Source organism: Gekko japonicus, unplaced genomic scaffold (genome assembly GCF_001447785.1).
Source record: "Gekko japonicus isolate JY-2015 unplaced genomic scaffold, Gekko_japonicus_V1.1 scaffold2513, whole genome shotgun sequence".
Classification (NCBI taxonomy): Eukaryota; Metazoa; Chordata; class Lepidosauria; order Squamata; family Gekkonidae; genus Gekko; species Gekko japonicus.
Window position 1 is genome coordinate 79,189 of NW_015164270.1, and position 20,932 is coordinate 100,120.

At 46.0% G+C, this 20,932-nt stretch overlaps 1 protein-coding gene across 1 annotated transcript in view; it reads right to left on the reverse strand.

Annotated features, from left to right (window-relative positions):
* Positions 1-8,975: 8,975 nt before the first annotated feature.
* Positions 8,976-20,932, reverse strand: part of RHPN2 (rhophilin, Rho GTPase binding protein 2) — a 62,131-nt gene continuing 50,174 nt past the window's right edge. The window contains exons 9-16 of the mRNA XM_015408738.1: positions 20,113-20,269; positions 19,258-19,283; positions 18,860-18,953; positions 17,547-17,741; positions 15,835-15,911; positions 13,965-14,111; positions 9,932-10,090; positions 8,976-9,300 (exon numbers count right to left, since the gene is read on the reverse strand). Coding sequence (XP_015264224.1) covers positions 9,043-9,300; positions 9,932-10,090; positions 13,965-14,111; positions 15,835-15,911; positions 17,547-17,741; positions 18,860-18,953; positions 19,258-19,283; positions 20,113-20,269 — 1,113 coding nt within the window. The 3' untranslated portion in view covers positions 8,976-9,042. The remainder of the gene's footprint in view (positions 9,301-9,931; positions 10,091-13,964; positions 14,112-15,834; positions 15,912-17,546; positions 17,742-18,859; positions 18,954-19,257; positions 19,284-20,112; positions 20,270-20,932) is intronic.

Here is a 20,932-nt window from a genome sequence, read left to right on the forward strand (position 1 = left end):
AAGTAAATAATAGGTTGGTTGGCGGTCCTTGCTGGTCCCCCCACTTGTGTCTATGTATTTCTGAAAGCAACATCTCTACTTTGTCAGCTTCCCAGTTTAAAGTAGCTTTAAAACAACATACATTCTGTTGCACTCCGCATGCTTGACTCTACTCTTGACACTTTCATTGCTGAATGACATTTATTTATTTATTTCAAGAGTACTGAAAGCCATATGCATTAGTGACATAAATGTAACTAAAGCCGTTTGAAATACTCAAAGCAGTGTCTCTCCCAATTATGTTACTGCAGCGCCTCAATAAAAATAGGAGAATGTGTGCCTGGTTTGGTTTTTGTGTTCCTAGGTAGTATTTTAGAGCCCTGACAGTGTTGGATTCACCCTATCAAACATTTGCATTCATTTTTCACTACCTTTGAAGGCACTTCAAGCCATTGTTTAGTATAGCAGTATGAATACTGATGAAATAATCACAACTGAGGCACCTGGTTGGTTGAAACACATACTCACCTGGGAGTGTGTACATAATAAGATATTGCACCATCAAGAATTTAAACACAGGGTAGTATATAGCATTTCTTTAGCTCAAATGCAAAATGAAGAAGCCACCAATTTCTGCAGCAGCATGATTCTACCTTACCATCATCCAAGCACATCATTCTATGTACTTTGCCAGAAACTCGAAAAGTGCAAATTTACATTTACAGGGTCACTTTGCCAATGCTGGGAAATTATGGGGTGGAGTTTGGAGACAATGTGATGTTACTTCCAGATGACACTCTAGGGTGCTTCCCCCAGGTTCTGTGGTCGCTACCATAGAAACTAGGGGAAATTCATAGAGTGTCACTAATACTATGTGGAGGTCATTTTCCCCCCTGCTCAATTTGTGAGGCACAGGAAATTCAGGAATGTGTGTAGGAAGAACTCCCCCAAATGAGTGAATAAGAGGCCTGTTCCAGAGTCTCCTGTTACAAAGGTAAGTTATTGGAATCTAGAACAAAGTATTAATCCAGTGGCACCTTTAAGACCAACAAAGTTTAATTTTGGGGTGCAGTTCTAGCTCGCCTCCTTGTGCGCCCTGGATAACACTAAACCTCTGGCTGTCAGGCACTTGTAGGATCTCCTGGCTACATTACAGACATGGAAACAATAATCTGGTTATAAGCTTTTATGTGCATGCATGTTTAGTCAGATATTGGAATCTGTACCTTACTGAGTAAATCAGGTGCAAGTGGTTGATAAGGCTTCTTTCAGCAGCAGGATAAGCCACTGTTATGTTAGAGTAATTTGCCGAAACTTGATGTGCTTCTGTGCCCCCACCCAGCACATCCCTATATTTAACAGTAGACTTCATTGTATGTCAGTCATGGGCAACAGGCAAGACAGCAGTTTCTACACACTCAAGAGGACTTTCCATATATAGAACAGTTGATTTTATAGATCAGCTAAAAGAAAACCCAATATAGCCTGAAGCACAATAAAACACAATCTAGGAACCCATCAGAGAGTCAGTGGTGGGACTGAATACCAGCCTGTTCAAGATCATGATAGTGTAAAAATCCCAGAGGGGAAGACTTGGGCAACAGTGGAGGGCTTTCCAAATTCTCTCCCCCCCCCGCACACATTCACCCTCCCACTTGTTTCTTCTAACACGTTATAGTCATTTGATATATTACATGTAGTCACTCATCATTTTATGACCTATGCCCCTTCTATTACTTAAAAGGATGGCCTGTTGCAGTAGATTAAGCAAGCCAAAGAAAAACAGGTTGCTTACCTGTAACTGATGATCTTCGAGTGGTCATCTGTGCATTCACACCCATGGGATCTGGTGCGCACGCGCTGGATCGATCGGTGCTGTAGCAAACTCTTTTAACAGATTTTCGCGCCCAGTCCCTCGGCAACCTCACCCTCAGCAGAAATAAAAGGAGGGGTTTTAAAAAAGTTTTTGAAAGAACAATGAAGAAAAAGAATAAACTGAGGAAAAAATCCAAAGAGCTGTGAGGCAAAAAGCCAAAACATGCGAACCGATCAGACCGACGAAGAAAGGGTCTTTCCAACGCGGCGGTAAGAAAGGAGCTGGTGGGATGTCCACGCCTACCCATCTGGGCATGCGCGGTGGGGTTCCTGCGCATGCCCGAGGGACTGGGCGCGAAAATCCATTAAAAGAGCTTGCTACAGCACCGATCGATCCAGTGCGTGCGCACTAGATCCCACGGGTGTGAAGCACAGAGACCACGTCGAAGATCCTGGATAATCAAGAGCAGTAGCTGTTAACTGCTAATGAAGTTAAAGCCTTTGTCTGCTGATCTAACCGTCTCTTACCTGGATCTGAAATGGCTGTAGAGCTCCTTGGTGCTCATAAGGATTTGTGGAAAGAATGGCCAGGTAAGGCTGATGGCTGACCAGCACAGAGATAACAACTGCCTCTGTTTCCCCTGCTGAGTATAATGTGTCAAGACACGAAAGGGGGGGGGATACAAATACCTTTATTCCTGCTAGTGTTTCTTTACTATTATCGTTTTAGCACAGATGCATGGAAATTTTTCAGGGGGAAGGGGAATTGAGCTTAGAAGGTATGCCCACAGCCAATGTCACTCTTCCTTCTCTCAACTTAAAGGATTCTGTGAGGGTGTAATTAGTTTTAGAAAGTGTGTGCCACGTAGGCCCTGACCTGGAAAGCCCAATCTTGTCAAATCTCAGAAGCTAAGTAGAGTTGGCCCTGGTGTCTGTACTTGGATGAGAGGCTACAAAGGAAGCCCAGGGTTGCCATGCAGAGGAAGGCAATGGAAAACAACCTCTGAACATCTCTCAGCTTGAAAAGCCCAGGGGGTTGCCATACGTTGGCTGCAACGACAGCAAAAAAAACATGCCTGAGGGAGCATGTCTGCTAAGTTTGTGTCATCTGTTCCCTTTGGGCCCCAGGCTGAAGGAAGGTAAGTGGTAGCCAGCCTAGCCAGCCTAACTTCTAGTCTCAGATGAGCTAAGTATCACACTGCTCTCCAGGACGATGGTTCCAAAGCAGCTTACATTGCTCTGCATTTTATCCTCAATTGCAAGTAGATAAATAGGGACCACTTCGGTGGGAAGGTAACAGCGTTCCGTGCGCCTTGGTGTTTAGTCATGCCGGCCACATGACCACGGAAACGTCTTCGGACAGCGCTGGCTCTTCGGCTTTGTAACGGAGATGAGCACCGCAACCCTAGAGTCGGATTCGACTGGCTTTCGAGCAAGGGAACCTTTACCTTTACCTTTTTTTTACAACCCTGTGAGGTAGAATAAGCTGAGAGTGGGGCGACTAACCCAAGGTTATCCAGCAAGTTTCCATGGCAGCGTGGAGAGTTAAACCTGGAGTCCTCCAGATCCTAGTCTGACATTTGAAACCCTGTGTCACACTGGAAGCTACAAGTAGGAGTCCTTAAGGAGGGAAGATTGCTAAATAACTAGAGCAGCCAGTTGCATTTACATCTTCTCTAACAAAATCAGGCAGGATAAAACCCTGTGATCTGGTATAGGCTGGGCTTTAGAAGAGCTAGAATATTCCCTGGTAGTCTTTCACTTGCAGGTACTTTCCAGTATGATGAAATAATGTTGAAAGGACATTCTCTTGGGACCCATTTGACGATAATCGAACTAAGTGAACAGAAAGCAAGATTTTTTAAAAAAACTGCTAGGTAACAAGGCAATGTTTTGTTGATTCCCTTGTGTTAAAATCCGCTACCTGTGCCTTTTTTACTGAGGTTCTGAAGAGAACCTTGGAACCCTTTATATACACTAACACGTGAGACCCAGGAATATAGCAAAGAGGCTGGGACCCAGGCTTAACAGAAGTAAGTCTGCCAAGGCTGATTTGATTCCCACTCTCGAGTACAGCAGGAGGATGGGTGGGGCAGACACAAAAGTGGGCACAGGATAAAAGGAAGTCACTTAGGAACCAGAGAGATGCAACTGAGATCACTGATTTTCCCCAGCATCTTTTTGAAGCTGATTACAGCCACTTGACAGCCTCATTCAAACTGGGGATGAGGGAGTCATCCTTTTACCTCCGCACTCTTCCATTAATCAAAACCAACCCCTTCCCTGGTACTACTATTAGCCTTTTAGAGAAGACAAGTGGACACCCCCCACACACACTTTTAGATGCTACAAACAGCACAGATAGGTCAATTTCAGTGAACAAAACCATGCAGCAGTGGCAGGGCTAACACCCTTCCCCCCATGGCTCAAATCTGAATTGGGAGCCCAGCAAAGCATTCAGTTTTATAAGACTGGTAGGAGCTGCGGTGGCTCAAGTGGTTAAGACGCTGAACTGCAGGCTGTGGAAGGTCAGTGGTTCAGCAGTTCGAGACCCGGGGGGCAGTTCGAGACCCGGGTGCCGCATGACGGAGTGAGCTCCCGTCTCTAGTTCCAGCTCCTGCCAACCTAGCAGTTCGAAAGCAAGACATTGCAAGTAGATAAATGGGTACCACTTCAGTGGGAAGGTAACAGCATTCCGTGCACCTTGGTGTTTAGTCATGCCGGCCACATGACCACGGAAACATCTTCGGACAGCGTTGGCTCTTCGGCTTTGAAACGGAGATGAGCACCGCAACCCTAGAGTCGGATTTGACTGGCTTTCAAGCAAGGGAACCTTTAACTTTTAAGAGCTAACCACAGATCTCCTTATCAACTTTGTTTTTTACACAGGTGAAAGTACAAAGAGTAGGTTTGCCCCTTCTCTTCCTTATTTCTGATGGGAAATTAAGGATTATTTATTCAGAAAGGCATTCCCATTAGGGTACTCATTAAAAGTTACATTTTCTGTTGGTGGCTTTTATAAGAGTTGGAAGGCAGGTCATTCACTTTCCTTAAATGCCAGGTTCCTGATTAGATGTTTACTGTGCGTCATAATACCAATTCTTAATTTTTATAAATTGCCCTGAGTAAATCATTTTAGAAAAGCAAGTCAAATACAAAACTATACAAAGAAAGAGGTTGCATAATTCACACTCCTATTGCCTGACATCTGCAGGCTACATAAAGAAGTAACATATTTAGAACAAATGCTCACAGAATGGGGCAGAAATGCAAATGGTTGGTGGTAAATATTTAAAAAGTAATCCCCACACATTCCCACGGGTGGCAGCAGCCGCATTCTACAAGAGTTGCACTAAATGCTCTGTCTGGAGGAATTAATATACCTTCCCCGCGATACGAACTAATTCACTTTTGAGTGCTTATCCCTTCCAAGGAAGAAATGCAGGATCCCAGAACAGGAGGACATTTTGATCAGCACCACCAAATACTGGGTGAACTGGATGAGACACACACATGCATTTACTGTGCAGTAAGGTTACTACTGTGGAAAGTTTCCCACCATACAAGATGGCCAAACTTCTCCTTCTATATTAAAAGAGCCTGCCACCTATTAAATCTACATAGTGAAAAGTCATTGTACCTGAATGAGGGTGACTGTAGGGACAGCTTTCCCTCCCCCACACCTTTCTGCCTTGTTTGCAATAAAAAAGAGCCATTCTATACCCTGAAGAGGCTTTCCAATTCCCCCCCCTTACCTTGTACTGAGGAAATGGGCAACCTGTTCTGAGTTCCACAGAACATAGCACAGGAAGCATAACTGGAATACAGAATTCCTCCCATAAGTTTCTGCCATACCAGGGGCAGTGCTTTGTAGCAGCAGTGGCCAGCATGTAATATGAATGCCAGGAACAATGTAGGCTCTTGTGGAGAAGGGGTGGGGGCAGCATCAGAAAGCTAGAGGCAAACATGGTGAGACTAAGATATAAGAGTGCAGGGGCTACATATGAACTGCAACACTTACTACAATGGTTCTAGATAATGTTTCTGTACTCGGCTTGTTACACCTTTTGCCAAAAAGATTGGCTGCTACTTCCCTGTGGGGTATTTAGCATCACTGATAATCCAGCCCCCATGCCCATGCGTACATCAAATCATCCAACAATTCTGCATGATTTACTACACATTTTTTATTATGTGCTAGGATTGATTCCAGTGTTAATTCAGATATTGCACAACGGAAAAAAACAATGATACAGGGCCATTTAGGATTTCTCCTTTCACAAAAGGGTATGGATAAAGCAAGTTAGTTTAAATCTGCACTCTAAAACAACATCAACAGTGACAGAAGAGTTAAACTGTTTCATCCTTGCCTGTATTAAAATGGAGGGGGAAACCCCCCAAGTTATGCCTCACTGGAAGACGGCTGCAGGACTCATTCTTAAATAAACTTTAAAATGTATATATTTACATCTATCGCATATAAACACAAAGTCCTAAAAAGGAACATGGATGAATATAAAAGCCCCATCCCCTTTCTCATACTTCATCTTGGAACATCTTCTGACATTTCCCACTGAGGAAAGCAATCCTAACCCCACGGAAGTCAGGAGAATAGTTTTCCCACTAGTTACACCAGAGTTAGAATTTTGTCCGCTTAAAATGTTTTGAGTATCAAACATCATAAGATCTACCCTGTAGACAGTATTTCAGACTAACACTACTGTGTTAGCAACCTGCAACTTTAAAATGAATAGACAATACAGCAACTATTTTTTAAAAAAACAATTCACAGAAAAATAATAATCACTTGAGTTCCTGAATTATCTGACTTCCTGAATTCTTTCTTTTTAAAAAAAGAGTTAATTAGGCTGTTAAGCTCTTTGGAACAGGACTTCTGTCAATCCATTGGTGGGAGCCATTTAAACACTGCAATGCAAGTATTTTTCAAGCTGATGGTGGCACCGATCTGGAAGACTGTTCTGTTCTTCCCACCCCACTAATATCCACAAAGCCTGCCGTCCATTTTCCAGTGTAGCATTCCTAGCTTTAAAATGCCTCCACAAGTTTCCTTGTTTACATTAGTTGTTGTTCGGCTGTAAAGAATCACACCAGTGTGCAACGGAGATGAAGATGAAGCATAAAATATTAGGGCCACTTCTCCGGATGGTTTAATAGACACACCTTTTAACTAGACAACCCTTTGCCAGTTTGGTGTAGTGGTTAAGTGTGCGGACTCTAAACTGGGAGAACCGGGTTTGATTCCCCACTTGCACCTGCTGATGTGACCTTGGGTCAGTCACAAGCTCTGGCACAGCTGTCCTTGAAAAAGAGCAGTTTGTGTCAGAGTTCTCTCAGCCCCACCCACCTCACAGGGTGTCTGTTGTGGGGAGGGGGAGGGAAAGGAGTTTGTAAGCCGCTCTGAGACTCCAAGTGAAGGGCGGGGTATAAATCCAATCTCTTCTCTTCTTCTTCTTCTTTGCTACAGCGCTATAGAAGCCGCTTCCCAGTGGAATCCATCTCATGGTACCGCTGTAGGGGTTAAAGGCCCACAAGAAGAAGAAGAGAGGAAAAGAAGAGATTGGATTTATCCCCGCCCTTCACTACCCAAAGGAGTCTCAGAGCGGCTTACAAACTCCTTCCCCTTCCCCTCCCCACAACAGACACCCTGTGAGGTAGGTGGGGCTGAGAGAGCTCTGACAGAAACTGCTCTTTTTCAAGAACAGCTGTGCCAGAACTATGGCTTGCCCAAGGTCATCCAGCAGGTGCAAGTGGAGGAGTGGGGAAATCAAACCCGGTTCCCTCAGATTAGAGTCCGCACATTTAACCACCATACCAAACTGGCTCTCATTTGGGTGGGGCAGATAATGATGAGTCTTCCCCCAGGAAACTGGCATCATGGGCCTTTTAAATACTATACACCAGTCCTGCGCAATGGACCCATAGAAAATCGGTTCCGTGGGCAACATTTAGAAGGCAGTCAAGGTGAGCACTTTCTTCAAGTGTAGTTTTATTAATCCACACTTCATACATTCCTTTAACTATCTGAAGGCAGCTTCAGTTGAGCTTGAGTCCATCTGAGGACTCAGTTACCTGCGACTTTAGGCATTCTGTGAACACAGCCAATGGGGACCCCAGCTTGAGGGGAGGTAGGATTATGTGAGGTGGGAATATAAATGAAGTAAACAGACACGTTACACCCTTTTAAACACAACTGGACTGAGACGGGTGCAACTCTGCTTAGGATTGCATTGTTAAAATCCCATCTCCCTTCATGGTCCTGACTGGAACTGGGCTCTTACACATGTGATGGTTAGAGAGAGAGAACAACGGAGAGATCCATTCACTGAACTCCCAGTGCCTCATAGGGTTACCAAATGGGGCCGGGGGGCGGGGAATCCCCCACTTTGGTGGCCCGATTTCTGATGCGACAGAATTGGCCCCCGGGGGAAACCCCACCCCCGCGTGCACGTCACCCGGATGTGATGTCACACGCTGGGGGTGGGGCCACAGCCATTTGAGGGGAAAACATAGAGTTTTCCCCTCAAATGGCTGTGGCCCCGCCCCCAGCGTGCAACGTCACATCCGGGTGACATAGATACGGCACGCGCACCGGGAGGTCCCCAGGAGTCCCCCGCCGAGGAGGTGAGTACCATTTGGCAACCCTAGTGCCTCATGTAGCTGAGGCCTATCCAAGTGGGGTCTGAAGCCTCACATGGTTATCAACCATCTTAGGAGCCAGTTTCTCATTGCTCACTGCTGTCGGTTGGCCCCATACAAAATGGCAGTGGTCTAGACTGGCCTCTAGTTCTTTGCCACAATAGACAATAGTTTTCCTATGTCCACCTGTCCTTCCATCTGTCTTCACTGAAAACAGATATACATTGATTTATACACATAGGTTATACATTAAAACATCCTTCATAATCTCCCCCCAAACCCTGTAGTAAATAAAATATTCTATAAACAGTTTTGTCTATATATATTTTACAAGAGAATTATAACAAACTTATAGAGAGGGAAAAAGTCAAAAAGCCAGTAGCAGTTAAAGACAATTTCTTTTCTGCCCGGTTCTCAATGCTCTTCCATCTACTTTCTTCTTCTCCAAAAATATGGGATCTTTACAGATGAGAGAGACTGGAATAGAATTCAGTCAGCAGTGCCATACTCTAGATTTACATGGCTACATTTCAGATTTATGGCACAGTTTTTTGGGGGGACAGGCTTCCAGAGGAGCCTTCTTTGCCAGTCTCAGTACAATGAACCTTCCGAGCTCAGGAGCGTAAAGGGAGATGCAAGTTTCTTTTTTGCTGAAGAGCTCCCAGTTACGACGGTGGGAAGGCAGAGCGTGCTGGCCGCTTTCTGCCGCCGGTTCTTTGTTCCCCAGCTCAGGAAGGACAGCTTGGGAGCCACCTTTTTGGTCGTGTCTATTTTATCTTCTTCCATGGCCAAGCAGATCAAGGAGTAGGTTTTCTGCATCCCCACCGAGTATGTTGCGCTTTTGTTATACTGCAGTGGGAAGAGGTGGGGGTAGGGTCACATTTTAAAAAAAAGAGAGAGAGAGAGAGAGAAGTCAGTCATCCGTAATGGGTCACAACATTCAGAAGACAACAAAAGGCCACACAGTGTGAACTGTTTTCCAGAGACAGGCTTCACCATTCTTTCATGTTAATTATAATCCCCACTTTGGGGGGGGGGGGAACAGGCCAGTCTAGACCTCCAAGAATTTCGGTTATTAGGTCTGGAGAAGTCTAATTGGAAACACGCATTTGTATGGGGAACCGTCTAGAACTGCATGCTTCTGAAAAGTGTTCCCCAATCAGTCTTAAAATCCCCTAAACAAATGGCCGGGAATGGTCACTTGCTTGAATCTAAGGAAAAGACAGCTTTTGTAAAAGGAAATTGCAGCTTCAGTCTTTCAAAAATCTTTAACGTATTTCAAGTGGGGGCATACAGCAGGGTGTGGCTCCAAAAAATAATAATAATCAGGGAGCAATTTTAAAAAATGCTTCTAAGTGTCACCTGCTCCAATTTGGGCCCTCCTATAGTTTCTTTCAAAAATAAATTGAGAGAGTGGGTGATATAAATGCTAAGTATTATATTCAAAATGCTAGAACTGGGCCATTGTCCTTTCACTTACCATGGATGCTGTTGCATCTTGGCAACTAATGACTTGGATCTCAATATTCTGCTGCCCTCTCAGGTTTTTGAACTTTTCCAAGATTTCACTCACTCCCAGCCACTTGCAATCCACACCTCCGATGGAAACCAGACAATCTCCTTCTCTCAAACCAGCCAACTGTAAGACAATTGGGTGCATCTTAAATGTCAGCTGGGATCTGCAGAGGCATTTCCTTCCCTTCCACATGCTTACATGACAATAGCACAAAATTCACCTATGTAAGAATAGCTGGACTTTGCTTACGCGGCAGTGATTCTCACTGTGAAGGACCAGGCCAATCAACAGTCTAAAACTATTCAGGGGATCATCACTGCTTTCCAATGTTATTATATCCAAGGATTTTGCTTCAAAAGTTCTGCTGCAACTCTGGAGGGCCAACAACAGGCCATACAGGCCAAGACCTTCCCCTGATGCTGCCTCCTAGCACTGGTATTCATGGGTTTGCTGCCTTTGGATACGGAGGCTCCCTTTACTCACCGTGGCTAGTAGCCATAAGAACATAAGAGAAGCCAATGCTGAATCAGGCCAATGACCCATCCAGTCCAATACTCTGTCACACAGTGGCCAAAAGTACCAGGTGCCATCAGGAGGTCCACCATCAATAGACCTCCTCCATGAATCCATTTAACCTCCTTGTAAAGCCATCTATGTTCATGGTTGTCACTACCTCCACTAGCAGTGAATGCCACAGTTTAATTACTTGTTAAAGTAAATAAATATTTTCTTTTGTCAGTCCTGAAACTATTTCCCCGAAACTTCATTGGGTTATCTTTTTTTTTAATTTATTTTTTTATTCTTATAAGAAAAAAAATACATATACAAATAACATATACTTTGTTTTACATTACTCAGTACAGTACTACCTTTGGTTAGTAAATGATAAAATGTTCCCCTTGGTATATTGGTTTTGATAAGTGTTGTGATTGTTGAGTGTGTGTGCATAGTTTGATCTTGTTAGCAGATCTGATTACCTGGTATATCTCACAGGTGTAACCACTTGTGGTACGCAGTGTTAGCCGGGAGCATTTCTTTCCTTGACATATAATTTAGTATCGGTGACCATGTTTTAATAAATCTCATATGTGGAGCTATGCTTGTCTGTTGTGATCTTTGTATTGAATCTGCAATTTTGGCCATAACGAACTGAGGTATCTTTACGTTCTAGTATTACTCGAGAAGGAGAAGAAGCTCTTCAAGTCTACTTTCTCTACCCCATGCATAATTTTATAAATCTCTTATCATGTTGCATCTCTCCCTTAGCTTTTTCTAGACTGAAAAGTCCCAGACTTTCCTCACAGGAAAGGTGTTCCAGCCCCTCAAGCATCTCAGTTTGTGCCCTTCTTTTTCCAGCCCTGCAATATCCTTTATAAAGTCAATGCAATTCTGTCTACTGTCTTCATCACGCATATTTCAAAGCAAGCAGGGATCGTTTCATAGAAAAAGCGCTAGGGGAACTCATTAGCATAACTCATTGGCATATGCCACATCCCCTGACATCACCGGACGTGTCATAAGGCCACACCCCCTGACATCACCGGACGTGTGTCATAAGGCCACACCCACCCCACCCACCCCTGCGCCAAAGGGATGCGTCCGCATGGCTGGCAGAGCCCCACCCGGCCTTGCCTTCCCCGGCCAGCCAGCCAGCCGGCTGGCTGGCTGGCTGACGGGGGGAGGGGCGATGCCGCCCATGCACCGCAGCCGGAGCAAGCCCCTTTCGGGAGCAGCCAGGGAGAAGTTCGCCTCCCAACTTTGCAAACTGCCCACCTGAAGTTGCCGCGGGGTGGATAGCACGGCTGGCCCTAAGCACGGTTATATCATCCCCCCCTCACACACACACAGAGACACACAGACTCTCTCTCTCTCTCTCACACACACACACAGGCCTCAGTAGCCCTACCGCCCATCCCACCCTGACATCCATGCAGCTGCGCGCTCCCATTTGCCCCCAGCACACAGAGACTGGACGGGGCACCCTTCCCAGATGCCGCCCACTCCAGTCAGGCGCCGCAGCAGGCGGCTCCAGCCCAGGACCCGGCGTCCTCCCTCCATCCCCGTCGTCTACACTTCAGTTAGAAGCCCCTGCTCCCCTCCGAGGGGAATCAGCCTCCGCCCGCAAGCCCAGGACAGGCAGGGAAGGGAAGAGAGGCCAGCCTGCGTTCCTCGCGTTTGCGCCTCGCCTCGGGCAATCCCGGAGAGGTGCGGGGGGGGGGACCGGGTCATCTCCGGACTTGCGCCAGCTCTCTGCCGGGCCGGAAGGCGCTTGCGGGGCTCGGCCGGGCCGGGCCTACCCGTCCCCAGATGCCTTCGGCCTCGCTCCCTCTCCCCTCGCGCAATCTGTCCATCAGTTGGGACTCTGCTAGGCGCAGCAGGCAGGGCCAGCCTGGGAGTAAGACGCCTCCCCTGACGGCGGGCCTTTCTTTTCCTTCTTCTCTTTCTCCTCTCTCCCTGGCGGCGGCAGCACCTACGGGCAGCTGTGGTGGGAGGCACAGGTGGCGCTGGCAGAGCTGCTGGAGATGGAGCTCTGGCCCAGCCGCCACCTTTCTCGGCCTCTCCTGCCCAGCTGCGACAGGGGGAGGAGGAGGGGCGCGCCGGGGATGCACAGACCCAGACCCCACACACATACACACACACACCGCTCCATGGGGAAAGGATGCCCAGAGCACGTCTCCAGGCCCCACTGGGAGGTTGGCATCTGCACTCGCCTAGAGCGCAGGACAACCTCCGGCTGGCCCTGCCCCCCCCCCGCACCTCACCGGGGGGAACGGCGATCCCCGGCGATCCCCCCAATCGACCTCTGAAAGCAAGTGTTTTGACCAATAGCAAAAAAGGAATCTCTTGCGCAGATTATGTCTCAAATGTATTCTGTCCCAAGATTCCTCTAATACTGAAGTCTGAAAATTTAACTGAAGTTTGCATTTTAGCCTCTGGACAAATACAGCTAAGCGAAAGAAAAGCATAGGGAACCAAGCCCAACCTGAACAAGACGTTAGGTACTAAAAAGGTTGAGTGCAGCAAACTTAAAAAAAAAAAAATAACAAAATATTTATTACACAGTATATCAATTAGCAGTTAAAAACATTATACATACATATGAAATAAGAGAATCACAAACAGCCACTAGGCCAGAGGTGTCAAACTCATTGGTTACATAAATGTCACTTTGTTGGGCCGGGCCATGTGTGCCATAAAATGCAATGCTAGGTACTGGAGATAGAAACTGTATAAAGGACAGCAGGTGGCAAGCTCCGAGTCGATGTATCCTCACTGCAAGGCCCCATGGGTTGGGAGGGGGGGTGCAGAGGAAAACCCACATAGGCGGAGTGGAGAGGCAGCAGTGCAGCACCGGGCAGAGGCTCCCACGATGCTTGACTGCTGCAGATGAGGTTGTTCTGCCGTGCTGAAGCAGCAATGGAGTGGCTCCGCCCACTCACCCTCAGCACTCCCTCCCTTGCATCAGTTACTTGCGAGTTGCATAGGAGCCCTGGATCTGCCGGCTCTGGCTTCTGGGCCTTATGTTGGACACCCCTGCACTAAACCAATCTGCATGCACTGAGATGACAGAAATATGGCCAGAGACAGATTAATTGGTGAGAGGCATCATCTTTCTTGTGGGCTGGCTCACAATTCTATACATGCCTGTTTTTTATTTGGAGCCCCCACCTGTAGTGAATCATTTCAAACCTACCTGGCCCTTAAATGAGATTCCATGTTTTATGTGTGTGCAATACAGTTTTAGGCTACTGAAGAAGGCTGAAACATGTGTGGTCTAGTGGCTTTTCATGAAATATTCACTTGTGTGACTTTATGATTATTAGACCTGCAAGTCTAATAGGCTTCCATGTGTATGCAGAATGTTTGTAACTGCTAATTGATACACGATGTAATAAATACTTTGTTGTGTTTTTTTTGTAAGTTTGCTATACTCAACCAAGAACAGCTAAGCTACCTGGCAGAGCTCTGGGAAACTAGAGAGGAGAGTTCTGCTTACTGCTGCAGGACAAGCTGGATCGAGACAGTAGATGTGTACTGGTGGGCCTCCTTTTACGGTGAATCCCAGAATGCCAGATTCACAGTGGAAACTGATAGTGCGAGGAGCAGTCCACCTCTGCTTGGCTGAAAACACTGTCAACGGGCCCTGAAAAGTAAAACAGTGGCAAGCTTAAAAGCGATCTAAGAATTACAAGCCACGTAGTTTAAAAAACTCTTACAAATACATATGTACTCTCCTCTGATCATGCATTGCTCAGAAATTTCCTTGCAATGGGTGTGAATACACAGATAACCACTCGAAGATCATCAGTTACAGGTAAGCAACCTGTTTTTTCCATGACAGATCCAGCTGGTCAGCTGTGTTGGTCTGAAGCAGTAAAACAAATTTAGAGTCCAGTGGCACCTTTAAGACCAACAAAGTTTTATTCAAGGTATGAGCTCATACCTTGAATAAACCATTGTTGGTCTTAAAGGTGCCACTGGACTCTAAATTTGTTTCCGTGACAGTCCTCTTAGGCCCAATACAGCAGTAACACAGTTCAGTCTCTGAACCATGACTAAGAGTCCGGGGATACACTTCAGGTACACGGGCTCTCCCCCTTCCTCTTCCTTCGCACTTCAAATTCTTCCCTCCCATCCTCTGATTAGCATCACATCCACACAGAGTTGACAATGAGCTTTAAAGTAGCATTTGAAACTAAGGGTATGAAGCGATTTCAAGCTCTAGTTTAAGATCAACCCTGGTCAGTGTTACCTTTGGTGCAGGCATAATGCGAACCATGGTTACTGATCAAAAGGGGAAGGGAAGGAAGGAGAAGTAATTCAAATGCAGGAGGAACAAGGGGGAAGGAAGGGAGAGTGTTCAAGCATAACAGGCATGTCAGATCTCTTAGCTGCATTCCACTGACAGAAAATCCCTTTGGGAAACGTTTACTTAGGGATCCAAGCCTACATCTGCATGAAACCTTTAGGGCAGGACCCAATGGTGGAAAATCAATTTTATTGGATTTCCATCCCTCTTCGTACACAGGGCTCAGGGTGGATTGCACATTCACACATACCATTGGACTACAAACAAATGCAAGCCTGAAGGGACATGTTCCAGCCTGCCAATTATGATCGGCCTTCACAAGCCCTGCTCTTGTGCCCCTGCCTTCAAAGGTGAGATGTGTGGCAACCACAGGCGGGGCTTTTTCAGTAGTGGCACCTCACCTTATGGAATGCCCTTCCACCTCACCTGGCATCGAGGCTAATCTCGTTTAGGTTTTGGGCCAGAATTTTTCCGTTCACCCAGGCTTTTAATTAAGGAGTCTTTTAGAACCATTTAGTGTGCAGCTGTTACTTTAAGCTGCTTTGTAATCTATGTTTTTATGCTGCAGCTAGGTCTGCAAGGTTGGGTGTTAATTAACAACTTTTAATGTTTTGTTCTTATTCTGTTAAATTTTCTAAGCCACCTCAGGAAGGTTCCCTGGAGAGGTGGGGTAAAAGTTTGCTAAATAAATAAAGCCAATGCCTTGACAGCCAGCATTGGCTGGGATCCAAGCTGGGCCTGCCCAAACAGCGCTCTCACTTGTGAACAGGGTTTACCTCTTGTGGCTATAGAAGCACGCCTCTGACACACAGCTGATTGTTATCAGATCTCAAAAGTAATCATAAGCCATTATTAGTCACAAGCAATGAATGTGCATTATTTGTGTGTGTGTGTGGGGGACTTCTTTAATGAGATACGACACTCCAAGGCACTGTGCATTTCATTCAGATGCCTGGTTAATTTCCCTCCCGTGGAAGAAGGAATTCAGTCTCATTAACAGCACAGGCAGAACAGCACACGAAACACATATTAACAGGAAGTACAACTTCCTACCTACCAGCCTTTCAAAGAAGTCTTTGACTTTCACCTTGGAGAACTGGGGAGGAATCATTTCAATTTTATGGTCCGTCTTAGCTGTAATGAGAAACAAACCAAAACAGTGAATACACACCAGAGCTAAGGGCTTATAAACTGCTCGTGTTCATTATTGCACTCTTCCTATCCCTCCTCTAAGAAGTTCGGTGCAGCACACATGGTTCGCCCTTCCTCCAGTTTATCCTCACAGCAACCCTGATGGCTGGGTCAAGCTGAGAAAGTGACTGATCCAGGGCGATCCAGTGAGAACCACGGCAGAGTCCAAATTTGAACCCAATTCTTCTCAATCTAACACACTACACCCTCTAAGACCCATTTCCAGGATCTTCTTTTTGCCATCAAGTCTAACTTATGGCGACCCAATATGGTTTTCAAGGCAAGAGCCATTCAGAAGTGGCTTGCCATTGCCTGCCTCCATATCACAACCCTGGTATTCCTTGGAGGTCTCCCATCCAAATACTAGGCAGGGTCGACCCTGCTCAGCTTCCGAGATCTGACGACATCAGACTAGCCTGAGCTATCCAGGTTAGGGCCCAGGGTCTATTAGCTGCACCTATTTTCCTTTTAAATGTTCTTCCTGAAATCTGCTTCGGTAAGTTAGAGGCTTACGCCGGGACCCCAAGTGAGTTTGTAGCCGAGGCAGAGATGCCCAAGTGACAGTTTTGGTGATGGAAGCAGAAAATCCAAATATGAGTGTGTGTGTCCACGATGGAAGACAGGAGGGCCTGGCGTGATGTGGTCCATGGGGTCGTGAAGAGTCGGACTCGACTGTGTGACTGAACACAACAAAAATGTGCCCACAAACAGTGTCTGGGCTTAGGAAGAAGCTTTGTTTTTCTCAGGGCTTTTTTTTTGGGGGGGGGGGGAGGGAGAAGCCTGAACTCTCAAGAGGGAAATGAAGTTTTCAATCTGTATACTGAAAACTCATGAACTTCTACACATTTTAAAAAGAATTTTGTTGAAGAGGCTCCAGAACTCCGTTCTCGTGCATTCCCCCCCCTTTTTTCTCTCCTAACAAGCTGTAAAATCCAAAACCTCCACAATATGCTCCTGCAGAGTTTAGGGGGTTGGACTAGATGACCTGCAAGGTACCTTCCAACTCTAACATTCTATGATTCTATGATTTTGTGTAAGAATAAGGTAATTCCTAGACTAATGGAACCTTATACTAATTGTGTTAACAATTAATAGGAGGAAAATAACTCTTTTTCCAGAAAGCTGGACTCATCACTATAACATCATTTGGCCCTAGTGGATTTACTTGCCAGAATGAAATACACACACACACTTGATGCTGGTGAGTCAGTAAGTGCTTCTAGGGAAGACAGACTATGTCCCCATGCCTGCTGTGGTGGCAAAAATATAAAACTAAGTAATTGACAAACTTGCAGCTTCCTAAATGGTAGCCAACGTGTGTCACCAGGGTACGGCTGCCTTGCCTTGCTTAACAATAGGGTCAGCCCCAAACCAAGGTGAGACTTGAACCATGGCATGTGGCTGATCCTTTACAGTGCAGTCCTAAGCAGAGTTACACCCTTAAGCCCATGGACTTCAGTGGATTTAGAAGGGTGCGGCTCTGCTCAGAGCTGCCTTGTTGGCCATTCTACATTAAGCTTTCACTGGTACATAAAAGGCTTTCAGGTAAGAGGCGTCCCTGGTTTGAAAAGTACTTACGAAGTATATCAGGAGCCTGCACCAAACTCAGGAACTCGTCCTCCTGCTCCTGCTGTGAATATTTGAGACAGGAACGCTTGTGTGCAACGGACAGAATCTCCTGGAGGATCTCTATGTTCCGTAGCTTTCTGCATAAGCCACAAACCCGCAAGGCTTCTTCATGATAAACTATGGCTCTCCGCAAATGGGCTTTTCCTGGGGAAGCAAAAACGCAGCTTCATGAAAAGGGATTATCCCCTTAACTTTCTGCCCCCTTGTCTACCACTGCATAACATGTCAACAGAGATGGGCCTCACTGCATCAGCTCTTCAGACAAATACCCTCCTTTCGAGGCAGAATGCTCAGTTGCCACAGATTTAGTAACTTAATGTTCCTATGTGATATCTCAAGGATCCCATGCAAGTTCGAGGATTATTCCAGCGAGTACTGAAGAAAGTGTTCTTTCGATGTAAACACCTGACTTTCTGTCGTCAGTACAGCAAAGGTGAATCTCAGTCCACCCAAACCCAGGTTTGTCTTGATCTGCTGCGGAAGAGGAGAGATCCCTTTCTGTTTGTGGAACTCCGTAACAGATAAAACCTGTATGCATGGACCTCACACCAAGCCACATTCAAGAAGTCTAATCACTGTTCGGCGTGACATTTGGGTTGACAAGCTGTTGCACGCAACTGGATGGTGAAACAGAAGCAAAAACCTTAAGGATTTAATTTGCAAACCACGTTTTATGCTCTTAACAGTGGTGCAGTTCGGTCATTTTAGACATAAAGGACTTACAGGAGTTTGCCTTATCATGATATTTATTTATTTATTTATTATTAAATTTATACCCCGCCCTTCCCCGTGGGGCTCAGGGCGGCTTACATGGCAAGAGAAAAACTTGCTGATAAAACATCAATACTTTAGTACAGTTAAAAAATATAATGTACAATTTAAAACCCATTCAAACATTAAAGTGCTCAAAACTACACATTATTCATTCCGGAATCTCAGAGAGGGCAACAACCATAGCACAACCCAAACATTCCCGGTAGGCATTCATAATAGATGTTAACAGGTGTTTCTACCTGGCCTCCAGGCCCTAACCCCCCCCCCAGATGGTGTAAGTATATAGCCGGGGGGGGGGCATTTGTACTTCAAATGCTTGCTTTTGGGGGACCCCCTACTGAGTCCATGAGTCATCCCCCCTGACTTTCACCCCAAAGCCCAATCCCACAACTGGGTCTAAACCACGGTTTGGGTTCTGAACTACAATCAGTGCAAACTACGGTTTAACAATGCATGAGTTTAACCAAGACACAGATGCTTGTGCTTACCCAGTTGTTCGCGCTGACCTCTGTCCCTCAAAAGGGTTAATGGGGTCAGGCCTTCTGGCATGTGGTCATAGAGGTGGGAGATGGCTTTTTCCTGCTAAAACATCACTCTGGCGCACTGGGATGGTGCAAAGAAAAAGAACGTGTAAATGTCTGTTTGCTTTCATTTCCCTCCATCTGAGTTTCCTTCAGGCCCTCTAAAGGAAAGTGCAACTTGAAACACTCCCAAACAATCTCTAGAACTTGTTTTCCTGGTGGATTACCATTAGTATTGTTCTGATTGTTCATAAACTTGTTGTACAGCCACATGCCTGAATACCATCTCTTGTTCAGCCAAGGCCATTTCATTCAGCACGTCAAGCATACCTTTCTTCTTTATACATGGACACACATGAAACAGCCTTATACTGAAGGTCGATCAAAGTCACTATTATCTACTCAGACTGGCAGTGGATCTTCAGGGTCTCAGGTTGAGGTCTTTCCCATCACCTCCTACCTGGTTCTTTTAACTGGCGAGGCTCTACCACTGAGCCACAGCCCTTTCCCTGAAGCAGCTGACGAATATTTGTTAACTGTACCATAACAAGCCACCTAAGGTGTGTGTTGGCTTCAGATTGTAAATTCCTTGGGGCAAAGACCTCTCTCTGTTATTTTGTGGTCATTTATTAAGTGCTTTTCAGGGCAACATAATGAAACTATCGGGAGAGAGGAAAGGGAAGCTTTCCCTTCCTGCAAGATCCAACAGGAAACCATATCTAAAATATGTGCACATTGATCTCCTCTAATGCCGCATGGAGTCATTCAGACTCTTCTTGACCAGCATGAATTAGTGGGTGATGTGAGCAGCAGCCTTCAGTCATTGTCATCCTTGTAGCAATGAACCTATAATGTAAAGACAGCATGCTTGTCTAGAGTACCTGCCTTCTGCAGTCTATACACACCCAGCTTCATGCTTACTATTTCAATTTTTTAAAGAAGTTCTGAAGAGGTGAGCAGTGACTAACAAAAGCTCCCGCCCTGCCACATATTTTGTTAGTCTTTAAGGTGCTCCTGGACTCTTGCTCTTCTCTACCGCTAGAGACAGACTAACACGGCTACCCATCTTGATCTAGAGGCAGCGTAGTTAAGACTGTCCAAAATGCCCCATTAACATAAACTGAAGAGACAGCTGCCTGCACATGGACAGTTTCTCTTTAGTTGGGTCTAAAACCACTTTGCACAGAGATGTAAAATGAATCAATTGAACTCATTCTCACGTTGGTGGTCGCTCAGAATCGTGGCAATGAAGTAATGAGCCAAAGCTCTGAAGTGGTCTGACTTGATTTGGGCCAGTTTTGACCAAGAGTAAGGGATGTTCTCCTTGACCGGCGCTTGATTCATCGCTGTGTTAACAAGCATGTAGATTTCTCCAACCTAAAACAGAGAAAAATGTTCAAGTTGGAGCAAGTTTCAGTGTCATAAAGAGCTCTGTCATGCACGGTTAAGGACATTTGGTTGCAAAAACAGGTTGCTTACCAGTAACTGGTGATCTTCGAGTGGTCATCTGTGCATTCACACCAATGGGTTTAGTGCGCCTGCGCTGACCCGACCGGTGCTGTAGCAAGCTATGTTTCAAAGGATTTTCGCGCGAGTCCCACTGAGCATGCGCAGGAACCCCAGCGCGCATGCTCAGAGGGGACGGGCGCGGAGATCCCGCCAGTTCCTTCAAAGCACCGCCGCCAATCAACACCTATCAAAAAATTAGGAGCTGACAGCAGAGGGGAAGGAGGGCGGGTGGTGTGAATGCACAGATGACCACTCGAAGATCACCAGTTACTGGTAAGCAACCTGTTTATCTTCTTCGTGGTCTAAGCTTTGCAGATGTCATGTATTGGCACACCTTTCAGAAAAGCCGTAGATGTCGCGAGAGCCCTAGTGGAGTGAGCTCTGATGGGACCAGGCAATGGCTGTTTTGCCAGGAGGTAGCAAAGACGAACCAATTCCACTATCCACTTGGATAGACGCTGGGCTGTTATACGAGTCCCCAGGCGAGGTGATGCATATGAAAGGAATAGATGGGGATCTTTCCTAGTTGGA